Source organism: Zosterops lateralis, assembly GCF_965231275.1.
Source record: "Zosterops lateralis genome assembly, chromosome: 3".
NCBI classification, from domain to species: Eukaryota; Metazoa; Chordata; class Aves; order Passeriformes; family Zosteropidae; genus Zosterops; species Zosterops lateralis.
In genome coordinates this window covers 68,291,114-68,309,524 of record NC_139764.1, presented here as the reverse complement: position 1 = coordinate 68,309,524, position 18,411 = coordinate 68,291,114, and the positions used below count along the sequence as shown (strand labels likewise).

The 18,411-nt window shown below is 37.5% G+C and overlaps 1 protein-coding gene and 1 long non-coding RNA gene across 14 annotated transcripts in view; one reads left to right on the top strand and one right to left on the bottom strand.

Annotated features, from left to right (window-relative positions):
• Positions 1-15: 15 nt before the first annotated feature.
• Positions 16-9,628, top strand: LOC310906803. 2 transcript variants are annotated; one of them, XR_014589480.1, is made up of 4 exons: positions 16-123; positions 5,695-5,786; positions 8,044-8,157; positions 9,514-9,628. It is a non-coding gene; the product is annotated as an uncharacterized lncRNA (long non-coding RNA). The 2 variants fall into 2 exon arrangements; XR_014589481.1 differs by having other exon boundaries at positions 50-123; positions 5,664-5,786.
• AK9 (adenylate kinase 9) overlaps positions 583-18,411 on the bottom strand; it is a 59,665-nt gene continuing 41,836 nt past the window's right edge. For 8 of the 12 annotated variants that reach the window (XM_083856311.1, XM_083856308.1, XM_083856317.1 and 5 more), the window contains exons 24-37: positions 17,976-18,195; positions 16,715-16,777; positions 15,700-15,909; positions 14,646-14,864; positions 11,794-12,007; positions 10,792-10,993; positions 9,488-9,634; positions 8,025-8,245; positions 6,643-6,839; positions 5,973-6,136; positions 5,125-5,223; positions 4,937-5,043; positions 4,289-4,399; positions 583-851 (exon numbers count right to left, since the gene is read on the bottom strand). In XM_083856311.1, coding sequence (XP_083712437.1) covers positions 652-851; positions 4,289-4,399; positions 4,937-5,043; positions 5,125-5,223; positions 5,973-6,136; positions 6,643-6,839; positions 8,025-8,245; positions 9,488-9,634; positions 10,792-10,993; positions 11,794-12,007; positions 14,646-14,864; positions 15,700-15,909; positions 16,715-16,777; positions 17,976-18,195 — 2,374 coding nt within the window. In that variant the 3' untranslated portion in view covers positions 583-651. Of the gene's footprint in view, positions 852-4,288; positions 4,404-4,936; positions 5,044-5,124; positions 5,224-5,972; positions 6,137-6,642; positions 6,840-8,024; positions 8,246-9,487; positions 9,635-10,791; positions 10,994-11,793; positions 12,008-14,645; positions 14,865-15,699; positions 15,910-16,714; positions 16,778-17,975; positions 18,196-18,411 lie in introns of those variants that run through there. The other 4 variants (XR_014589479.1, XM_083856318.1, XM_083856309.1 and 1 more) reach the window with 4 other exon arrangements.

Here is an 18,411-nt window from a genome sequence, read left to right as displayed (position 1 = left end):
GCTGCCGCAATGAGCGCAGCACGGGCGGGGCGTGAGGCGCGGAACAGCCCGGGGGGGAAAGGGGTACATGCGTCATCCGGCTGAGCTCCCGCCTGCCCAGGACAGCCCCCAAAACCACACCAGGTACCACAGAGCCTTGCCAAATGCTTCCTGAACTCTGTCAGTCTTGGTGCTGTGACCACTTCCCTGGGGAGTCTGTTCTAGTGCCCAACCGCTCTCTGTGTGAAAAACCTTTTCCTAATGCTTAAACTAATCCTCCTCGGGCACAACTTCAGGCCATTACCTCGGGTCCTGTCACTGGTCTCCACAGAGAAAAGATCAATGCCTCCTCCTCAAGGCCCTCCTCTTCCCCTCACAAGGAAGTTGTAGGCTGCAATGAGATCTCTCCTGGTCTCCTCCAGGCTGAGCACACCGAGTGATCTCAGCTGCTCCTCATACGGCTTCCCCTCGAGGCCCTTCACTATCATCACAGCCATCCTTTGGATGCTCTCTAGTAGCTTTATATCTCTCAATTTCAGACAAAAGATTTTATTTCTAAGATTCCATAGTTTAAAAAGCGGCCTGAGAACATGTGCTGTTCGCAGGCCATGTTGCAGCCATACTGGTGCCTGATGGTAACACTCCATGTATTAATCAGGAGAAACACAGGGTTCACACAAAAGTGGGGCGGGTGCCTTTCAGGGAAAAAAAAGTCTGCAGCTTGTCGTCAAGGCCAGGGGGCCGATCTCTTGGCTCCTTATACGGGCCCATGGCAGTCCCCAGGTAGGGGATGAGTTGGCAGTGCTCCACGAACTGCAACAGCTTCTTTCTGTACATCTGCCGCACTGGCTCCGAGCTCCGCGGGTTGTGTGCTGCAAGAATTTAACCAGCATGTTAGTGTCCCCTATAAACTTTGTGGGATTACATTACAGAAGTTTTCAAAAGGACCAAATCTACCTCTGTTAGCGTTACCCATGGTACAGATAAACACCTTGACTGTTGGTGCCAAGCCAAAAAAAAGATCAAGTCTGGATAATCAGAAGGATCAAGCTTTTGAAAAAGAAGACACAACAAACATGCCCAGCTGCTGTCAACTTCTCATTTCTCAGACCATGAGATACTGGTGAATCTCCAGGCAGTGACAAATTTGGGTAGTGTGGCACATCCTGAGGATAGCCCAGGTCTGGCATGGCTGGTGCTGGGTTACTGTGTCCTTGGCACAGATGTTCCATGACCTAAATGCTTTGCCCATAAGGTGGACTACCTTGTCATACAAGGAAATCAGGTTTGATAAGCAGGACTCTTCTCTCATGAAGCCATGTTGGTCACAGTTCTGCTTATCAAACCTGATTTCCTTGTATGACAAGGTAATAATCCACCTAGTTGACCAAGGGACGCCAGTTGTAATCTTTTTTAATTTCAGTAAAGCTTTCAATTCACAGTATCCTTCTGGACACAATGCCAGGCACACAGTTGGACAAACACATCATGCCATGGGTGAGCAACTGGCTCAACCCTCAGGCACAGAGGGTTACAGGGAAAGGAGTGACATCAGACTGGTGACCTGTCACTGATGGGTTTCCCACAGGGCTCCATCCTTAGCCCTGTACTCTTCAATACCTTCATAAATTACTTGGATGCAGGACTGGAATGGATACTGAGGAAGGTCACAGATGATACAAAACTGTTGACTCCCTTGAGGGCCAGGAGACCCAGCAGAGAAACCTTGACAAATTAGAGGACGGGGCAATCACCAACCATATGAAATTCAGTGAGGGAAAGTGCCAGATTCTGCACCTGGGATGGGACAACCCTGGATGCATGGATAGACTGGGGAATGAGAGGCTGGAAAGCAGTGCTGTGGAAAGGGACCTGGGAATCCTGGTTGATGGAAAATGGAGCATGAGTCAGCAGTGCCCTGGCAGCCAGGAGGGCCAACCCTGTCCTGGGTGCATCAAACACAGCATTGCCAGCTGGGCAAGGGAGGGGATTGTCCTGCTCTGCTCTGCTCTGCACTGGGGTGGCCTCACCTTGAGTCTGTGTGCAGTTTTGGGCACAATACAAGAAAAAAATTAAACTATTATAAATGAGGGCAACAGAGATGGTAAAGCATCTTGAGGGGAAGCTGTATGAGGAGCAGCTGAGGTCATTTGGTCTGTTCAGCCTGGAGGAGATTGAGAGGAGACCTTATTGCAATCTTCAACTTCCTTGTGAGGGCAAGAGGAGGGGTAGACAGCAGTAGACACTTCTCTGTGGAGACCAGTGACAGGGCCTGAGGGAATAGGCTGAAGTTGTGTCAGAGGAGGGTTAGACTGGATATCAGGAAAAGGTTTTTCACTGGGGTTGAGTGCCCACAGTGGTTGGGTACTGGCACAGGCTCCCCATGGAAGTGGTCACAGCACCAAGCCTGACAGAGTTCAAGATGTGTTTGGACAATGCTCTCCAGGACACCGTGATTCTTGGGGATGGTCCTGGGCAGTGCCAGGAGTTAGACTCAATAATTGTTGTGGGTCCCTTCCAACTCGGCATCTTCTGTGATCCCATGATTCTGTAAAGAGCTGACTAGTAGTTTGGAGGAGGAAGGAAGGTTTCTCTCTGCCCTAAGCCCTATTTTGGCATACATTAGTATTGAGTGCCAGTCCTCAGAATACAGTTTATTATTTTAATTGTTACCCTGAGACAAAGGGGAAGGAGTGATCCAAATCATAAGCATTTTTTTTCTTATGGACAGTATTTTATATCTCGTTACAAAAACTGGACAGCATGAGGAACTATGCTCCAAGACACTTCAGTCCACTAGCTTTAAACTGTAGACAGCTACATTTTGCAGTCTCTGAGAGATTAGTCAAGCATAGCTCCAAATACAGCCCTTACAGGAGTCTAGCTTGAAGGACACTCAATCACTCTTAGTTACATATGGTTTACTACTCTTTTCAGGAGTAAATCCCTCTGCATTTATGGTTGATCACCTGTACCTTCTCAGATACTGAAAGCAATCCAGTGTTGTGAGAGAAGCTGAAGGAGTAACTAAATCCCTGCTTCTTGTAACCTATTTAAATGTGAGATTAGAGAATTACTTTAATTGAAGATGAAAAGATTTGACTTCACATAGGAATAAGATTAAATAAATTTCCAGGGGACCACAACTTGAAGCATTTTGATCAAGAATGGCGTGACTATTCTGAAGAGATGCAGAATAATAAATAATGCTGTATTTGCAACAAATCACAGAATCACAGGATGGGTCAGGCTGGAAGGGACCACACTGGGTCATCTGGGCAACCTCCCTGCTCAAGCAGGGTCACCCCAGAGCACATGACACAGGATTGTGTTCAGATGGCTCTTGAATATTTCTAGACTGCACAACTTCTCTGGGCAATCTGTTCCAGTGTTTGGTCACTAGTACTTGAAAGAAGTTCTTCCTTAAGTTCTAGTGATTTGTCAGTGTACAGGACTGCTGTATCTTAAAGCTGGAAGCAGTCCTACCCAGTGCTAGAAGAATATAACTTGTTTTCCCGAATTGCTATGGTACAGCTGTTTGGCACTGCATGAGGAGAAGAGATTTCTGCACTTGCATAATCCTTTTGGTTCATCATTCACTAGTAATAATGATTTAATGTTGCAATATATGAGCAAAACATTCCTAGGATGAGCATCCTTATGTTAGCAAAGCCATGCTAACAATAGAATGGGAACAGCCTTTGCGAATGAAGCAAACTACAACATAAAAGCTGTTTGGTGGCTTAGGAACTGTACATGTATGCAGGGCTTAACATGTGCCTGCCCTGTTCAATGGTCTTCCTTAACAAAGCTGTGTTAGCAAAAAAATCTGTGATAGTTCAAGAAAATTCTGGAAGGCACTGGAAACTACATGAGGAAACAGGACGTAAAGAGCTTTGAAAAAATAATTAAGGTTGGTATTATCTAAAAGAATAAGTAAAAATGTAAAATACAAAAGGCCAGGTGAAGTTCACCCAGTGAACAGGTTGGCTTATAAAAGACAAAAGTGGTGGGTTGAAAGAAATGTCAGTCATGCTCCAGAAATCTCCACCAGTGCTGGAAACCAGCCCAAAGCTATAGCAGAGCTGCAAACAAGGACATTGAAATTGAGAAAGCTGGCAGTAGCTAAGCTGATTGCAAACTATTACAGATTATTACCTGCAACTGATAGCTCCAGCTGAAAAAAACCTGAAGAAAAATTCTAAAAAATAGCAAATATGAACACTAATTGGCAATCTATATTGTATCAGAGGACTTAACGTCATTTATACAACTAGCAATTTTTATAGCATGCTGTTTTATACACTACCTTTTAGATGGAAGGAGACAAAAACCAGAGCAGTTTCTTTCACACTTAGGAATGGAAACTTTGGCTTAAGGCTGCTGACTTCATGCAGAGCTTTTATTAGAGAAGTTGCTACTCCCTAAAGAAAGAAAACAGGTTTAAAAGGCCATTACAGAAATCCTGAACAATGCCATATCCTGTTGTAACTTAGATCTAACAGGAGGATACCCTAAGTTGGTGAATAGTAGAAGATAACAAATTAGCATAAAATAGGGAGGGCTGTGACCATGAACCATGTTTTAATTTATACATGTGTCAAAGTGTAACAAACTACTCTTAAATTTTTCCAGGTAAGCTTGTGTCTATGCTGGTATTAAAAGTCACACCAAAATGTATTCTTACAAGATATGATAAACAACTAAGTCAGAAACTCTATCATGTAATACTGCAGCTTATTATCCCCCTCTGATGGTCTTGTATTTTTTCCACTAAAATGACAAATATCTATTATTTTAAAGCTTTAAAAAAATTGCTCTCAATTCTAACTACAAAACTTTCTTTTTAATATAATCTCATTAATAAATGTAAGACTCAAATGCATTAAAATTTTAAAAAACTGAATGAGATACGCCATGTATCAAAAATCATGTTTTAAAATAGAAAAGCAAAAACTGGCCTGTTCAAGGTATCCAGCCAAAGGAAGTGTAGTTAGTAGCATTGGCTCTTTTTTTGGAGGGAGTTTATGGGGAAGCTTCAGATTCCAGTACTTCTCTGGTAACCTAACCAGATAAAAAGTAAGCACTTCTAAGATGTATAAACAATGACATGATTGAAGATTAAAATGCAGTTAGTGTATTCACCTCATAAACTTCTGAAGTTTTTCTTCACTTTCAAAAATATATACCTTGTCTTGGTATTGTGCTGCATACTCGATGTTGCCAGGCACCAAAGCTTCATATCTGAAGAGATTGAGCAAGAATTACTCATTGAAAGAAAACATAAAACATAATTTGTGTGGTGTAAATTAATGAGCTACTGGTAGCCCTCTGGTAATTCAGCAAGTGTAGCAACTACCAAAAAAAAATTTAATAAAAAAAAAAATGCAGTTGGATCATCCAAGTTTCCACTGAATGACTGACAGTTACAAGGTTCAAAATCTGATAGTCTCTACCTCAAAAATCTGCTTCTTGAGGAACTTTTATAGTGATTCTTTAGAGCTCTTCCACTTAAAATGCCAATCATAGTTGTTCAGGAGATTAAAAAGGGATAACATAAAATTGGCTATTATGGTTTTCCTCTGATGAGAAATTCTTGCACACAGAGGAAATCTGTGTGACTTTATGGTGGAGCTTTATGGATCTCTTACAAAAATCATAATAGCTAGTTTTGCATTTACTAGGGATTGATGAGATTTCTTTGAACCTTTGAAGGCTTATGATAGAGAGAATTCAAACTAAATCTGTCCATCTTCATCATGAAAGACAATCAAGCCAACACAGATTCTTGCAGAACCTGTAGCCATGTAAGTATTAAAAGGTGATTTTATGTTGATTTCCAAAGCCACAGGCGCAATACAGAGAATTGTAATCAGTTTTCCTGTCCAAACCCTGAACAGCACTAAAAAATACTTTGGAAATATTTCCTCATGAATGCATTAATATAGGACACATAATCTGTAATTCAGATTATGAAAACTCTAGTGACATACCTCTGTTTTCCATCTAGATAAGTGACTGGACAGTATCCCTGCATTTCAGCCTTTACAGGGAATAAGGCTTCTGCTGCAGTCAGTTTCTTTGGTAGCATATGTGGAGGTGGGAGAGGGTGAGATGCCAGTGATGATACATAAACCTCTGGTCTGCTCAAGAATTTCTGTAGAAAAAGAAATGTTTTTATCATGAAAGAAGCACGGTAGGACTGTTGGTCAAACTCCAGAGGACTGGCTCACACAATTTAGATTTTAGATACAATGCAAAAGTGTGTTGGCACTGCTGATGCTCCTTGGTAATTTCTTTTCCAGCCTACTCTCAGTTGAAGTAGTCACTATCCACCCACCAGCCATCACTATCTACTGCTATCATAAGCCACTTTCTAACCCAGTCTCCCCACAACAGATAAAGGAGAAAGTTACTGTTTTCAAATGAATGTTTGATTTGTGACAATTTATAAGATGAACTTTAGTTTAATGGTGTCCTGCTGTATGTTGTCTGTCTAGACATTTCATAGCAGAAGTATGCAGAACAAAAGCTTGACTGCTAACAACAGTGGTCTAATTCAAGTTGCATATTACCTATTTCTGTATGGAATCAAAGAATCTAAGCAACAATGTTCCTTCTTCCCATAATCCCCTCCTTTTTGACCTGCTTTTTGACACGCACTTCCAGTTCTTCCTGTGAAGCCATTTTGTAATAGCGCCCTTGAAATTCTGCAGCAAACTCCAGTGAGGGGGTTACAGAGCAGTCAATCAGTTCACCTTTCTCTGCAAGGCTGACAGGACAGTACTGTCCACACTCCCCCAGATGATCCTGCAGTTCCTTGGGAGTGACACCTAAATAAGCAATGCTGGCTGCTTCTCCTGTTAATGAAAGTAATTAATGATAATGTTTTATTTATGAGAGACATAGAAACATCAAACAATTCTACTCAGGAATGCTACAGTCTAGAAGGTAATTCATAATTTGAAAATTATACAAAATAATGAGAACTAAACCAGCAATCTAATAATAAAATGAAGTTGTAACTCATTTTACCAATTAATTTTAATAACATTTTTGTAGCATTTAAGAAATATAATAATTATTAATGATGTGGGATACTCTGCATGCTCAGCTTATTAGTCTGTTCTTCTTATTTATGATTTATTGTTTCACTCCTTTGTGTTACTAAGGGACATTTCAGCTATTATTTTATTTCTTAACATTGCTGAAAAAGAGTACAAGATGTGATGAAAGCCTCCCCTTTATTCATCCATATCTTGCAAATGCTATCTGAAATAAATATATTCAAAATCTTGAATAAAATGTAATCTCAAAACCAAATTACTTAAAAATCACGCTTTTTCAAACTTGATGTGTGAAGGTTAAGTGCATTTTAATATTTTTGATTATGATTCCAAATTTTAAGATGGGTGCAACCACAGAGCTGTAAAAGTTAAACCCAAAAGGTGGATATAAGATAAGGAAGTATATTTACCCTTCAGAGGAATTCTAGTTAAACAGTACAGATATGTTTGAAAGGCATATTTAATCCTGACCAGTGCTGACACACAAAAAGTCAAGTGGGAACTGTGCAATTTTAGAATAAAGTGGTCTTCTTCCCAAAGCACAGAAATTAATGGAGATGGCATATTCAAGCTTATTTCTAGATTTTAAATTAACATCTTCCCTCTCCCTCCCTCTTCCTTCACTAACTCTAAACTGAAGCTGCAAGCTGGAGTTCCCCTTGTACCTTTGGGGTACTCTTCATGATTTTTACCACCCAGCATTGATGGATCTACCATGGACCAAGGATTCTGCCTTCCTTTAGTAGATTTCTGTTACCCTGTTCTTTGGAGGATGGCCTCAGACTGCCCTGTAGGTGGCTTTGTCTTCACTCTTTTCAAGAGATCTCTTCAAGATCTCTGCAGATGAGATTGGAGAATTTAAGGGCATGTATGTGCCCAAGAATTAGCCTCATCCAAAGAAAGGTGAAGTTGTCATGCACATAATACATTTCAGCTTTTTAAAGAGACAAACATTCTGGGAAACTGTTTTTCTTTTACCTTCTTTTTTTCTTTCCAGGTATATCTGCATTTGTTTAACAACCATCTGAACTTCCTGCAGAACAGTATTCCAGACCTTCCATTTGCTATGATTGGCATTAATCACACACCAGTTCTGATGTTCTTTCATATAGTAAGTTCTAATACCATCAATGTGCTCTTTATAGCAGGAATTTTTAATAGCTAGAATTTTTTTGCTGTCATGTTCAGGATAGGGAGGTCTAAAGACAATGAAAAATGAGAGTGATTTAAATCTGAAGATTAGGTAATTTCGTTGAATTTCAGGTGTAAATTCTAGAGTTCACTGTAAGTTTTTTTACAAAATTTTTCTTATTTGACACAGTAGAACATATTTGAGAAATACAAATTTCTTATTAAGAACACTACCAGCTACATGTGAAAAGCAGTGTACTTATGATCAGACAGTCCTGTATAAGAACGAAGAACAAAACTTTTTCTGTTTATGTCCCAAATACAACTCAATAATTATTTTGCAAAGGATTTGGAATGTATCAACACATATTACCTGACACACACAACAAATACACCTTTAAATAGTACCCTGATATTGCACACTGGATTTGTACTTAAGCCTATGAAATATAATTAGTTTGGTATTTAAAATGAAGTTTAAAGTAAGTACTTTCAAAAATATATCATTGATTTAATTTTTTGCAATGTAAATTGTCTTTAGTCTTTTAGTAAACAATTTAACATTATACTGATTACTTGATAAAAAGAAAGAGACAAAAAGAAAAGAACAAAATGAAAGAGGCATGCTAATAAAGCTCCAAGCTATCTGGAACTTCTTAGAAACGCTTCCTCTAATGAGAAACAGGTTCTTACACAATTTAATTTTAAGGTGAATGTTCTGTTCTTTTTCATTCTCTCTCTGCTTATAAGCTACTTACTGTTCTTCCTCAAAAACAACCAATGGCTCTTTAAACAGAATATTTATCCTCACAGAAAAACAAAGAAGGGAATGAACTGAATTGAAAGGCTTAGAACTCCTGAATTCTATGTTACTAAATATGCATTATTTCCGTATTTTTAAAAGAATTCTACTTAAGTTTTTAAAGGATATCCTTTATGATAATAATTGATGAAGAATAAATTTCAGCAGCAGAGAGAAGTGGTAACATTTCTGATGTACAGTTTCATTAAACCAGTTAAACTAAGCAGTGGGTGCACAGCTTTGCACATTTGTAATCTCAGTCATGCAATTGAGGGATCTGGCCAGAGCATGCCCCAAACATATTACATCCCTGTTTCTGGTCTGTGGAAATCAAAGCATTAGAAAAGAGAGGGACTGGTTCCCATGTTTTTCATATGTGGAGTTCAGAGACAGCTGAGTTATACTCCAGGTTAGATACAACCTCTGGCACATAAATAGAGGCACACAGATAGATATTAAAATATTGTGTAGAGAATAAAAAAAAAATTCTGTCAGGGAGTATCATTACCGGTTTGTGTTTTCCTTATCCAACAGTGCTCTTCTGAACACTTCCTTTGGATCCATATCTAATTCAAAGATTTTCACTGGAATTATCTTAGTTGATTCCAAGAGATCTACGTGTTTTCTTGTTAGAGGATATCCATCAATTACAACTCTGCACGCAAACAGAAACAGAAAAAATAGTTTTCCTAAGAAGTGAGCTTCCGATCAACCAGTTAAGTCTATGTATATTTCTAGTACATTTTCCATAGAGACAAAAGTCTACACCCATGCCATGAAGTTATCATTGCTCTCGCTTGATAGACACATTCTTCACTCCTAAGAATTTACAACCAAATTTTAAAAAATCAAGTAGGTAGAAGAAGAAATAGTAATGAGAAAAGGAAATGCACAAAGGGCAAAAAGTGGGTAAGTGGATGGCTGTGATTTATAAAAATGGTGTACTTCAAAATTCTGACACATCAATCATTCAGAAACATCATTTTAACTATGAGAAGTCTCCATGTGGATTGGGAGGAGCAGTTTTTAAAGTGATAAGTAAAATGATTTACTACAGTATTTGAAGAGTTTTTAAAATCATATTGAAGAAGAAATGCTTTTCACATATTAGGCAATACTGGAACAAAATATGCTGAAACAAGATTCCAGGATTTAACATGAAAGAAAAGCTGAAAGAATTCTGATCTCAAGCACAAATAATTTTTAGAGATTATTGCAGAATTGCCTTTCTCTGTAACAATTCTCCTTTTTGGGGAGAGAAGTTGAATGTCATGAAATACTAATGATAAAGTTTTATGTCTGCCGGTTTCAAAGGTGTTTCAGTGGTGGAGAAAGAGCCTAGGATCACATATGAATGAGGTGGAAAGACTCACTGATTTCATTCCTCCTTAATAACTTCAGCTGCTAGGAAAAACAGAAAAAAACCCCTTGAGTACTGAACCAGCCTGCATGATCAAAGACAATCAGGTGTGTCTAAGATGGTTCTGGAGTTGGTATAAGAGAGACCAAATGGTAGTTCTCAAAGGGTAATAGAAGATATTGGCTTATTGACTGAAAAAAAATAACTGTCATGAAGTATATTACTTTGATTTACTGGAATATAGTTACTTGAAAATTGCAGAAAATTATGCTTCAGTCTCATTTCACAGAATAATTGTAAAAAAATCTCCTTTTGTACAGATTATTTTCTTAATGCAGAAACCACTGATACGCTTTAGTGAAATTGTTTTACAGCAATAACATGGGAATCCACACCTGTGAAGGGACTGGCATGTCCTAGAGAAACTCCCAAACCCCCAAGAAGCCTCTTACCCAGTGGCATTATCCACGTGATTTAGCAGAGCCACATCCAGAGCCTGGATGGCCAATTCATCAGGTACAGTGAGTCCTTGGAAAAGGTGTGACTGTACCTCAAATGCCAACTCGCTCTCTGGCTGGTTGTTTATCACAAACCGGATAGCATCTCCTAAGGACAGGCGCAGGAACCCATAATCACTCGCAAGTCTCTGGGCAACTGCAAAATATTTTGATTTCAAGTCACAACTTTTAAGGTAAGTGACATCACAAGCTGGCATATGCACAGGGCATGCTAACACTATTCAATTTAGCACAAACCTCAGCAGATATAGTCAGTATTGTTAGAGTGTGTTAGAGAGTTGCTGCTCCTCTTATACAACAGCCCATCAGTTACATCATTTATCCAGGAAATGGAAATTACGGCAAAATTTTATCCTAAATATGAGATAATTTGAACCTGTCTCTTTTCCTCCTAACATCCTATTCTAACCAATATCTATGGTTTAAAATTAATTTCCTCTTCCTCCAGTAAAAGGCAGAAATGTGCGGATTGACAGTCATGAAGGAGGAAGGGGAGAGGAGAAGGATGGAAATCTTGGGGGTTTTTAAATCTAGAAATTTGGAAAGAGACTGGGGAGTTTGGGGTCCTCATCCTTGATCTTAGGACTATTTCTCCATTGTACATTAGCTTATATTGTCTGAAAAAAAAAAAAAAAAGGAAACAATTAGAAAATAATAATAAATAATACAATGGGTATAAATAGTGTAAGTCCAGTTTTTCTAAGTGCAAGTCCAGGTCACTAACATCTTAAGGACTTGGAATAAAATTCAGATAGACAATGCATAAGTATCAGACTGTCAAATGAGATATTAGAGAATGTAACTAAAAGAATCTGTGCCCAGCAAGAGAAGCAGGAAGACCAACAATATTAATGGTTTATGATTTCTTAATAACAGTAAGGACAGATACAGCTTGAGTCACTAAAGAATTATTTTTTAATAGATAACTGCTCATACCTGTAGTCTTTCCAGATTTTGGACGTCCCACAAATGCAATCTTTACTGGCACAGATAGCTTAGGTTTTGGCTGACAAATATATTTGATGGGATTTGTCATAAATGTTTCACTATTTTCTTTACTTGAAAAGAAATAAATATATTGTCGATGGATTACTGGAAAGACTGTGCTTCCCTGCCTTTGCTGTGGCTTGATCACATCTCCTTGGCTTAACTGTATAACATACAAAATGAGAATCAGTTAATTAGGTTTGACAAAGCCTCTTCCTCCATCCCAGAGAAGTGGCTTTATAGGAAGGTAGAGGAGTACCAACTGTAATCAAAGCATTCTGAAATTCACACAGATTTTGCTCAAATCTGAGAACCTTCTATACCTACACTTCATGTAAAAAGATGAAATAAACACTGAAGACAGAAAGAATACTTGCTATTTCCAGTAGGTGGTACCGTAACACTTTATGTCTGTCAAGATAGTGTAGTCAGAGAAGATTAACATAACAGGTTTTTGAATTTTCAAAGAATAAAGAGAATAATTTTATTCCTCAGTGAATTAGACTCACCTGCCTGTCTGCCAATAGAAAATACTGAGAATATTGTATTCACCAGAAGTCATATACAAATGAAGAAGACGTCAAAAGATATCAATACTTACATTATGGTCAAGTGAAAAACCACAAGAAGATAAACTGAAAAAGTTCTTGGAAAAATACATGCACTGCTGATGAAATATTTTCAAACACATCAGACAGCCCATTAAAAAGTCTGCAGTGTTGATGGATCATTGACATGTAAGAGATGCAATTGGCAGAAATAGTCATTGAAGTAATGTCAGATTAATTCTTTGCACTGCTCTTCTCTATGGAAAAACTTAGTCATGTCCCTCTTGCAGCCCTTCTTGGAAGAACTGTCTTAAAGTGTCAATAAAAGATGCTTTAAAACAAAATGTAGAAAAATAATATGTAGAAATATTGCCCAGACCAGATGGCATTCACCTTACCATTCTAAAGGGACTCAGAAGTATCATTCTGAGTAACGTGTAGCATTGACCTTCCTTCAACAAAAGAAGGAAGTGGGAGAAAATTACCATTTTTAGGGTTTTTTTTTTCCCTCCAGCATAGAACCTGGTAAAAATAGTCCAGTAAATCTGACTCTGTATTGAGCAAACTGAAACACATTGAGGAAAAAAACCCAATACTTACATGCATACGTATCAAGTAACAGGGAAGAGTCAGCTGAGCTTATTGTCAAGAAAAATCATACCTCACAAATCTATTACTATTCTTGTAAGGAGTCAGTAAGGTTGGTCTGCTTATTACAGCTAGAGATGGGGCTGTTCTACTGTGTGGCATTGTCCTACCAGGCTCTTCTCATATCCTTAGGTTCCTATTCCTGCATCAAGTCATTTCAGGGTGCTTGCCCTCAATTTATGGGATTTCATGAGTCTGCTCTCCTGTATATCTGCTTCCATTCCTCACTCAACTCATAATGTTTATTTTCTGCTTATTCAATCAGTTGCATAACTTCTTCCCGTCCCCCCAGATTTAATCTAAAAGTAACTGGCGTTCACACAATCTGCATTTCTACCCCAAAACTTCCAGTCTGTAATCAATTTTATAACTTCTATTATTATCCTAAAATGCTCTGAAAATGATCCTATTCCCCTTTCATTTTTATCAGCTTGTACATTTTCACTATCAGCACACCACTCTTATTTTATCCAATAGCTTCCTGTGACTTCTTTCCTTTAACTGAATTATACTTTTTGGTTGGTAAAAAACACCATATAGAACAAAGGAATGAAGTGGAGAAATGGAATACAAAAATGTGAAATCCATTAGAATGAAGTGCAAAGACTAGGGTGTAGAGACTAATTGCAATTAAACACATAAACTGTTTTCAGTAGTTGGAAATTACATAAGTGTAGACATATCTACTTCTATTAGCATGTACCAAGATTATTAGATGTCAATTGATGCAGCCATGAAAAAGAATTAAGATTCTGACCCTAAGGCTAAAGAGAGACAAATGTGATCTGGAACAGGTGAAGACACAACATGATGCTATACAAAATGGAATAAAATTATTTGATTAATTGGCATAGAAAAATGAAGGCCAAAGTATGTTTCCTTCAGGGCCTTTGAGCTTTCTGTTGTTGTTCACTGGACTTTTTTTTTCAATGTATCTTTTTAATTTTTATTTACTCACAATACAATCTGCTTTTATTTCCAGCATTAAGCCAAAAGAATTACCTGTGAACATTTCATTTCCTGCCTTGGGGATAGTGATGAGTACTTTTTGAACTCAACTTTCCAGATCTCTAGTAAAATACCATGGAAATAGATTTGTTGCTCTTCAAAAATTTTAAATTTTGATAAGAAAGAATTATTGCTAGTGAATTAAGTACATCTAACATTTTTCGCCACTACTTGGTTTGGTGAGTAGTTGTGTGTGTGGCTTCTTACAAATTCATATTCCAAATCCTTTCCGTTTGTTCTCACTATTGGAAGGTTTTAAGACCTTCTCTGTTGTCCTTTGTTTTGTGTATCATTAAGGGTTAGGCATTTCTTCCTGATTCAATGCCACCTTTAATCATGTTATCAATCATAGTGTAACAAATTTTACTAAATGCCTCTCAGCCTTAAATTGGCTGCAACACTGACCAACACCTTTTATTATTAATGCTTGCTGTATATTTTGTTATTCAGTGGTGTAATTTTGATTCAGTAACATAGTTTTCAATAAATATTTCTGGTATTAGTTGCTACTATCTGATAACATCTTGTTAATGTGAAATACATTTTTAAAAAGTGTCAACTTTTGAAAAACATTCTTCAGCCATCTAAGAACATTACCTTGATTGGATCCCATTGACCAAAAGAACTTAGTAATTTATATGAGAAAAATAGCATCTTCTGTGCAAGGGGCAAACTTATTGGGTAACATTTCTCAAAAATGCTCCTGCGGTTTTCCACTAGAGATTGCAGCTTGCTGTAAATTTGGTAGTACACGATGTGAGGCTTCCGTCCTCCATTGATCTGAATTGGTGGTATTAATAACTTTTCAAGTTCTTCCTGGTTATGAAAACATAATGAAATATTAGAATCATAAATGCAATCAGGTTTTTAATGAAGACCAATGGTAAGATTTTCTGTGAACTATCAAGGATTTCCTAGGCATGTTCTCAGTCAACATAAATCAGCAAAGTTTGATGGGAATTGGTCTTTCTGCCCACTGAAGTTTAAACTTCTATATTAGGTGTCACATTGCTACAATATTGTATTATTATCTAGTTTTGTAAACCTTCTCTCTGGTCAGTGGATAGAGCTTCTTCTAAATCATGATTAGTTTCTTTCTGAAGTGAGATACTTAATAGATAATTAACAAATGTTACCAATCTACCTGCTGCCTTAGATTGCACTGATTTCAAGAAAATTATATCACTAGGTGTGGGAATGGTGCCAAACACCTGGCACCTTAATCGAGATTAGATTTGGATTTTTCTTTACATTTGGTTTAATCACCAACAACCAGGAAATCCATTAAAAAAATAGAGCTGTCTAGTAAGAATTTTGCCTCAAAAATTATTTTGAAATACTCTTCATACATTCACAACTATCTAGGTTGGTTGCCTTTGTCAACTGACCTATCAAAAATGAAATGACACCAAGACTGGATAGGTCTACCCAAAAGCTTCCTTGTTTTTTTCCTTTACTATTATTAGTCATATAAATGGTATACTCTTTAAAGTCTATACCTTCTCAGTACAGTCTTCATTTTGTTCACATTCTTAGATAAAGAGTACAGCAGCATGGCTATTTAGGCACTATAATGTTTAAATGTGAAAAATACAGAAATTCTGCTTCATGTGATCCTATAATTGAACAAAATAAGCAGTGGTATTAGTACCTGCACACTTTGTAACATTTCTACTTCTGATTCAAACTTCTCTGAAATTTCATTTTTCATGCGCTCAACAGCATCTTCTTCATTTTCTTCTTCTTCTTCTTCTGGTTCTTCCTCTTCTTCTTCTGGAAACTCTTCTGCAAGTATAGCTTCAATATCTTCCTCTTCCTCCTCCTCCTCACTAGCTTCATCATTATCCTTATTTGCTAAAGCCTATAAAGACAAAATATTTTGTAGTTTCATGTCTATGATACAGATATTTTGAAGGAACATATAGTATTCTTGCCTCTTTTTAAATTAAAAAAGCCATTAGCTCAACAAAACCTCATTTTGGGATAGCCTTTATCATATGCAAAAATCTAGTAAATTCTAGAATCTTATTTCAGAAGAAAATACAGCAGTATTGCATAGTGCATACAGTGAAGCATCACACCAATTCCAAGAGTACTTTAAAAACCTGAAGAGCTGCACTGCAGTTTTGATAAGAGGAGTGTTTTTTCATAAATGGTATTGTAGTTTGATGGGACTCTGTTATAAACAATTGTGTTTGATGGAAGTGTAGCTGACAGAATATCATGAACAGTCAAGTAGTACATGAATGCATTTATAAATATATTATGTAATTGACTTTGGGCAAAAATCCTCATACAGCCCTATTCTGGATTAACATGGATTTGACAGTGTACTGAAAGGCACATGTTTAATTTCAATTAGTGGGGCTACTCTTATGCTTTACAAATTAGATACATTAAACACATTCAAAAGTATTTTCCTGAATTCAAGCACATATGGAGAATTCTTTTAAAATAGTTTTTAGTCTTCATGAATCCACAGTCTCTAAATCAATTCAAACATAATATAAAATTACTTTTGAAAGTCAAAAATAATGTCTCGCAGTCTATCATAATTTTACTGTTCTACATGGTCCTGAAATCTGTGAGTAAAAGCTCTAGAAATTTCTGTGGTATGAACGCAAACACTTCTATTTAAAAACTGTCTTATTAGGATGTTTTCTTACCTCCTCCTTTTTTTTTTGTCGCTCTCCTAAGAGTTCTTCCCTTCTTCTGGCCATCTTCTCATTCTATTAGTGAAAAGAAGATGTAAAAGACTGATGATACTTCCTAATAAAAGCTCCCCTCTGAAAATTGGTAATGTAACATATAATAAACGTTGGTTTTTCCACCTTAAAATTCTGTTCCAGGTGGTTCTAATGTTAAAAAATACTACCTAGAGTTTGAAATGTTCCAGACCAGATATACCTCTCTACTAGGCAAACATGTAATTATATTTTAGAAAATTAATTTGGCAATTTCTGAGATTAATATTAGAGGGGAAAAAAAGGCTGTAATTCTTATCACACTGAAAATATACTGATAGGTTTATTGGTAAACTACAGAGTTTCTAAATTAATAGGTGGTTTCTGCCATTTGGCAAAGGGGTAACTGGGTATGGTAGTAAATGTGTGGTGCTCCTTTTGACTGCTTAGGGATATTAATGGTATTGTATGAGTCTTGTCCCAAATTTAGTTGTCCTAACTTCCTGTGTATCAACTGCTCTGTAGTAATTAGGCTCAGACATTTCCTGATATTACATATGAAGTATTTTATCTTACTTTTATAGAAACTGAGGCACCTTGAATATATTACAACCAATGACAATGTGCCAACTGTAAGTGTCATGGAGGCTTCAGGTTACTTCAACCAATTTGTAACCTGTTCAACAGCAGGTGCAGCTTCATTTGAATGGGACACAGAGCAGCTGCAACAGCACTGAGAATGTAGCTTAGAGTTACTACATTCCTGTGCAGAGTATCAGAGTTGGGAACACAGACACACTCCCCATATGGTAGTGAAGTCAGCCTATGAGAGATGCTGATCAACTCAACAGCTCATGCTCAGGGCATCTGGGATGCAACAATACTACAGTGCATGAACTGTCTATTTGATTTTTTTTATCGTCATATTCCCTCCCTCCAGTGACTTCCCTTTTTCCCCAGACTTTCCAGGACTGCCATTTATCTGGCAGCACACCTACTTTTCTTTTGGGCTTCGAGATGCCCAAACTCCTGCATGCGTTAATTGCATAGAAGAGGAAAACAGCCCTAAATTATTTTTGGTTCCTATGGTAAGCCTAGGAATACTGTGAATGTGTAGGACTATGTCTCCTGGCTCCAGTGTCTGTTACTCCGTGTGCTCTTCACAGCTTTGGGAGTTTCAGAACCTGTGTTCAGACCTCTCCTGTAGAAACAACAAAAAAATGGTGTAGGGCTGAAAGCTTACTCTTTTTTTTGCTTTTAGTTCCTTCAGCTTCTTTTTATATTCCTTTTTTTTACGCCGTCTGTCTTTCCATTTTTTTAGACGTGGAGGAAAAAGACGTTTAAGAATGTCATTTTCTTCTACTTGAATATAAACTACAACATCAGGACAGAGTCCTTGCTCTGACAAATATGTGGCTTCATCTGAAGTACGAGGGAAGCCATCCAGTATAAAGCCTGTGGACCTAAATGGAAAATATGGTATTTACCATTACACAGTGTAGTTTAAAGTGCAACACTGTGAGCAGGTAATTAGTTTGAAAAAAACCCCACAAACATTCCCATATTAAATGCCTATGTGTAGTGGTTTCACGGTTGTGAACATAAAGTTTAGTTCCTCTTTAACTAAAAACCAAACTGTGTTAACCCATGAAAATATGCTAGGAGTAAAATTTAAAAAA